This window comes from Rana temporaria, chromosome 13 (assembly GCF_905171775.1).
Source record: "Rana temporaria chromosome 13, aRanTem1.1, whole genome shotgun sequence".
In the NCBI taxonomy this organism is placed as follows: Eukaryota; Metazoa; Chordata; class Amphibia; order Anura; family Ranidae; genus Rana; species Rana temporaria.
Window position 1 is genome coordinate 15,026,143 of NC_053501.1, and position 6,646 is coordinate 15,032,788.

Consider the following 6,646-nt stretch of genomic DNA (forward strand, 5'->3'; position numbering starts at 1 on the left):
CATGCCCAATATGATCTGTACCCCCATCCATGCCAATATGATCTGTACCCCCATCCATGCCCAATATGATCTGTACCCCCATCCATGCCCAATATGATCTGTACCCCCATCCATGCCCAATATGATTTGTACCCCCATCCATGCCCAATATGATTTGTACCCCCATCCATGCCCAATATGATTTGTACCCCCATCCATGCCCAATATGATTTGTACCCCCATCCATGCCCAATATGATTTGTACCCCCATCCATGCCCAATATGATCTGTACCCCCATCCATGCCCAATATGATTTGTACCCCCATCCATGCCCAATATGATCTGTACCCCCATCCATGCCCAATATGATCTGTACCCCCATCCATGCCCAATATGATCTGTACCCCCATTCATGCCCAATATGATCTGTACCCCCATTCATGCCCAATATGATCTGTACCCCCATTCATGCCCAATATGATCTGTACCCCCATTCATGCCCAATATGATCTGTACCCCCATCCATGCCCAATATGATCTGTACCCCCATCCATGCTCAATATGATCTGTACCCCCATTCATGCCCAATATGATCTGTACCCCCATTCATGCCCAATATGATCTGTACCCCCATTCATGCCCAATTTGATCTGTACCCCCATCCATGCCCAATATGATCTGTACCCCCATCCATGCCCAATATGATCTGTACCCCCATCCATGCCCAATATGATCTGTACCCCCATCCATGCCCAATATGATCTGTACCCCCATCCATGCCCAATATGAACTGTACCCCCATCCATGCCCAATATGAACTGTACCCCCATCCATGCCCAATATGAACTGTACCCCCATCCATGCCCAATATGAACTGTACCCCCGTCCATGCCCAAAATGAACTGTACCCCCGTCCATGCCCAAAATGAACTGTACCTCTATCCATGCCCAATATGATCTGTACCTCTATCCATGCCCAATATGATCTGTACCTCCATCCATGCCCAATATGATCTGTACCCCCATCCATGCCCAATATGATCTGTACCCCCAGCAGTCTCAGATTGCCAGCCCTTACCCTCTATTGCCTGTACCCAGTGTGTCCCTATATTAACTTGCCTCCCAAATGTAGCTGCCCTTACCTTTTTTATATGCTAAATCAAGACGCCAGTCTCCACTTTTCAGCCACCTCTCTACCTGGGACCAGTTCTTTCACCCGTCACTGTAGTGTCTCTGTGCCATCACTATTGTTTTGTTTTCCACCAGGTGTGCCATGTATCACAGACTGTGTCATGGCTGAGCTGGAAAAACTGGGACAGAAGTACAGAGTTGCTCTCAGGTCAGTATTTCTAGTCGGAGGGGCTAGGGTTGATGCGCCTTTTTTAGTTTTAATATCAAGGAAGAGATCAAACTCTGGATGAAAAGAAAATGCAGTGCCTTGCAAAAGTATTCACCCCCCTTGGCGGTTTTTGTGTTTTGTTGCCTCACAACCTGGAATTAACACGGATTGTTTGAGGATTTGCATCATTTAATTTACAGAACACGTCCACAACTTTAGAAGATTTTATTTTATTTTTTTATTGTGATGCAAACAACACATGGGACAAAATAACAGAAAAAGTTAATGTGCATAACGATTCACCCCCCTAAACTCAATACTTTGTAGAGTCACCTTTTGCGACTATCGCAGCTCCAAGTTGCTTTGGATAAGTCTCTATGAGCTTCCCACATCTTACCACCGGGATTTTTGCCCATTCCTCCTCCTTGCAGAACTGCTCCAGCTCCTCCAAGTTGGATGGTTTTCGCTTGTGAACGGCAATCTTTAAGTCTGACCACAGATTTTCTTTTGGATTGAGGTCTGGGCTTTGACTAGGCCATTCCAACACATTTCCATGTTTCCCCTTAAACCACTCAAGTGTTGCTTTAGCAGTGTGTTTGGGGTGATTGTCCTGCTGGAAGGTGAACCTCCGTCCTCCCGGCCTTAAATCACACGGAGTGCTACAGGTTTTGCTCAAAAATATCCCTGTATTTAGCACCATCCATCTCTCCCTCGACTCCGACCAGTTTCCCAGTCCTGACTGCTGAAAAATATCCCCACAGCATGATGCTGCCACCACCATGTTTCACAGTGGGGATGGTGTTCTTTGGGTGATGTGATGTGTTGGGTTTTGCGCCAGATATAGCATTTTCTTTGATGGCCAAAAAGTTAAATTTTAGTCTCATCAGACCAGAGCACCTTTCTCCCGTACATTTTGGGAGTCTCCCACATGTCTTTTCGCAAACTCAAACGTGCCATTTTGTTTTTTGCTGACAGTAATTTCTTTCTTCTGGCCACTCTGCCATAAAGCCCAACTCTATGGAGCGTACGGCTTATTGTCCCCCTATGTACAGATACTCCAGTCTCTGCTGTGGAACTCTGCAGCTCCTCCAGGGTTACCTTAGGTCTCTGTGCTGCCTCTCTGATTAATGCCCTCCTTGCCCGGTCCGTGAGTTTTGGTGTGCATCCGTCTCTTGGCAGGTTTGCTGTTGTGCCATGTTCTTTCCATTTCTTTATGATAGATTTGATAGTGCTCCTAAGGATCATCAAAGATTTGTGTGTATATATATATATATAATATATATATATAAATTTATATATGCACATATATATCATATTTTTTGTACTTCTCAACAACATTGTCCCTTACTTGTTTGGAGAGTTCCTTGGTCTTCGTGGCAGTGTTTTGTTAGTGGTGCCTCTTGCTGAGGTGTTGCAGCCTCTGGGGCCTTTCCGAAAGGTGTGTCTATGTAATGACAGATCATGTGACACTTAGATTGCACACAGGTGGACATCATTTCACTAATTATGTGACTTCTGAAGGTAATTGGTTGTACCAGAGCTTTTTATGGGCTTCATAACAAAGGCGGTGAATACATACGCACATGCCAATTATTGTTTTTTATTTCTGAAAAATTAGTTTTATGTCTCTATTTTTCTAATGTTACTTCACCAACTTAGACTATTGTGTTCTGATCCATCACATATAATTCAGATTAAAAAAAAATTGAACTAAGGGCTGTAATGTACCAAAATAGGTAAAAAGCCAAGGGGGGTGAATACTTTTGCAGGGCACTGTATATCTGCTGGCACTTTAAATCAAATTCTAATCTTTATGTGTACAAGTCATGTGTAGTTGTGTCTGTCCATACTGCTACTCCACATATAGCTGTGTGAGTCCATACCAGGCCTCCATGTGTAACCGTGTCAGTCCATGTTGCTTGCTGCAGGTGTAGCCATGGCATTCCATACCAGACCTCCATATGTAGCTGTGTCAGGTCCAATACTGGTCCTCCATGTGTAGCTGTGTCACTCCATACTGGTCCTCCATGTGTAGCTGTGTCACTCCATACTGGTCCTCCATGTGTAGCTGTGTCACTCCATACTGGTCCTCCATGTGTAGCTGTGTCACTCCATACTGGTCCTCCATGTGTAGCTGTGTCACTCTATACTGGTCCTTCATGTGTAGCTGTGTCACTCCATACTGGTCCTCCATGTGTAGCTGTGTCACTCCATACTGGTCCTCCATGTGTAGCTGTGTCAGTCCATACTGGTCCTTCATGTGTAGATGTGTCAGTCCATACTGGTCCTCCATGTGTAGCTGTGTCACTCCATACTGGTCCTCCATGTGTAGATGTGTCACTCCATACTGGTCCTCCATGTGTAGCTGTGTCACTCCATACTGGTCCTCCATGTGTAGCTGTGTCACTCCATACTGGTCCTCCATGTGTAGCTGTGTCACTCCATACTGGTCCTCCATGTGTAGATGTGTCAGTCCATACTGGTCCTCCATGTGTAGCTGTGTCACTCCATACTGGTCCTCCATGTGTAGCTGTGTCACTCCATACTGGTCCTCCATGTGTAGCTGTGTCAGTCCATACTGGTCCTTCATGTGTAGCTGTGTCACTCCATACTGGTCCTCCATGTGTAGCTGTGTCAGTCCATACTGGTCCTCCATGTGTAGCTGTGTCAGTCCATACTGGTCCTCCATGTGTAGCTGTGTCAGGTCCATACTGGTCCTCCATGTGTAGCTGTGTCAGGTCCATACTGGTCCTCCACGTGTAGCTGTGTCAGTCTCTTCCAAGTGCATGAATTATAAATCTGTGTGTGCGGATGAGCTTACAGTGATATATTGTACATCCCACACATCTTCCTGTGTGTATTGGCTGTAGATGTCTGTAATGTTATGTACTCCCCATGGATTTGTGAATTGTTTATTGAAACCCCCCATAATTGTGATGTGTGCCCTGTACTGTAGACTGTCTTATCTCATGTTTGGTGAGTGATGTCAGAATGTTGTGCTTCCTGTGTGTCTCGTGGTGTCACTACATTTTCTGGTTGGTGTCCTGCAGGATTGCCAAGGATACAACATTTGAGCGGTTGCCGTGCACACATGCAGGAACATATGCCGACGACTGCTTGGTACAGAGAGTCACCCAGGTAAGTGCCCTAGTGGGTGAAAGGTGTGTACCAGTCCTTGTGGTGGACATGGCAGTGTATGGGTTAGCGGTGGTGATAGCTGGGAATGAACAGTCATTGCTTGGTTGAAGTGTAAGAGGGTATATATCTATAAGAGGTTAGAGAGTATACAGTGCATCTATAGGAAGGTATATATCTACTAGAGGGAATACATTATATCTATAAGAGGTTAGTCATCTACAGGAAAGTATACCATCTGTTAGAGGGCCTCCCTCTGTCACAGTAGGTATACATGTTAAGAGGGTATATATTAGAGGGCATACAGTAGATCTATGGGCATGTTTACATCTATAACAGGCAATACAGTACATCTATAGGGTATACAATGGGAAGTCGGCAACCCTGTCAATCGCGGACTACCTGTCGACTGTGATTAGGTGACAAGTAGACCGGGAGCAGGTCTGCGCCACCGACCCCCACCTCCTCCTGCTAGATGCTGGTCTTTGCGGAGGGCTGGCCAAGTTAACTTTTCTAGTTAACCCGCAGGTGATTGGTTGCTTAGGACCTAGCAACCAATTGCCTGCTTGTTAATATGAAAAGTCACTCGGCCAGCTCCTGCTCCCGCCCCCTGTCCAGAACTGTAATGCTTCTCGGTCTCATGTGCACAGGTAAGATGCAATGGAATGCTGCGATGGGAGAGAAGGGGGCACAACTGTGTGTGTGGGGGGGGGGGGGGGGGATGGGGGGTGCTGTAATGTGAAGGGGACAGTGGACACTGCTATGGGAAAAAGGGGGGGACACTACTGTGTGTGTGTGAGGGAGAGGCAGTGGACACTGCTATGGGCAGGGCCACCCCCATAACAGTTTCCTCTGCCACCTTTCACTTTACCCCCCGCCCCTGCTTTCTGAGCGCAGCGCACTCCCGGCCCCTGCTTTCTGAGCGCAGCGCACTCCCGGCCCCTGCTTTCTGAGCGCAGCGCACTCCCGGCCCCTGCTTTCTGAGCGCAATGCACTCCCGAGCCCTGCACTCTTTTCTAATACTTTTTTTTTTTTTACACTGCGTTTGCAATCTACGTTTGGGGTTAACAATGTATCATCACCACCTGCAGTAGATCACAAAAGCAGTGCGTTTTGAACGTGGTGCAAAAAACACACATGGAATATGCCTTTCTGGCATTGCCTTCTGGTGTGAACTGGCCCTAACAACAGATAACTTTAAAATTGCCTACCCATGGTATACAATACATCTATAGAATGGTATACATCTATTACAGGGTATACAGTACATCTATAGGAAGCTATACATCTATTACAGGTTATACAATACATCTATAGAAAGGTATACATCTAGGCAATCTGGAGGCACTTTTGTAAGATTTCCTTCTTGTTTGCAGCATAAGTGTTACATTGTGGCCACAGTGGACCGAGACCTGAAAAGGAGGATCAGGAAGATTCCCGGAGTTCCCATCATGTACATTTCCAGTCACAGGTTAGATGAATTGCGGTTGCCCCTCCCATACGTTGGCTCCTCTCCCTGATAAAGATGAATTACTTTTTCTTTTCTTTTCCAGGTATAATATTGAGAGAATGCCAGATGACTACGGAGCTCCGCGCTTTTAGGATTGCTGCTTACCTATTGAACTGGTTGTGATTGGTCTGTTTAAGATCACTGATTATTTTGATTGGTCAGTTGTCAGGATCCCATGATGTTCTTCCAAGGGCCTTCAGTAGCCTGTGGACAGGTATAATCAGGTCTTCAGCAAATGCAAGGATTGTTGGAGAAGCCTCTATGAATAACTTTAAAGTGACCCTTAGCCCCCCCCCTGGTGAATATATACATATGGCAGGGTTTCGCTCTGTTGTCAAGTATTGTATCCCCTTTGATCACCTTCTGTACAGATATTATTCTATAAACACACCTAGAGTTTTTATAAATGTAAAGTCACAATTAAAACAATTTCCAGCCCATGATTCTTTCCTTCTGTTGTCTTTCTCGTATGAATTCATTTTACCAACCAATCTTCTACCCTCACGGAGAGCCATGTCCTCTACGTCAGTGCTGGAATTCCCATTGTGCACCACAGAGAGAACCCTAACCCATGACAGGGGGGGGGGGGGTGTCATGGCTTATCTCCTCCTGAAATCGCCTTGGTCTTTGATCCATTAGCCTGGGAGGTATACAGGTTAGGAACGTTAGAAAGAAGTCAGAA

General features: G+C 46.0%; 1 protein-coding gene across 1 annotated transcript; it reads left to right on the plus strand.

Moving 5' to 3' along the window:
• Positions 1-1,246: 1,246 nt before the first annotated feature.
• On the plus strand, positions 1,247-6,407 carry FCF1 (FCF1 rRNA-processing protein; the record flags this gene model as incomplete). Its single annotated transcript, XM_040332945.1, is given in 4 exon segments — positions 1,247-1,319; positions 4,370-4,457; positions 5,831-5,925; positions 6,008-6,407. Coding segments are annotated over 4 exon segments (305 nt in total), but the record flags the coding sequence as incomplete, so codon positions are not given.
• Positions 6,408-6,646: the final 239 nt, after the last annotated feature.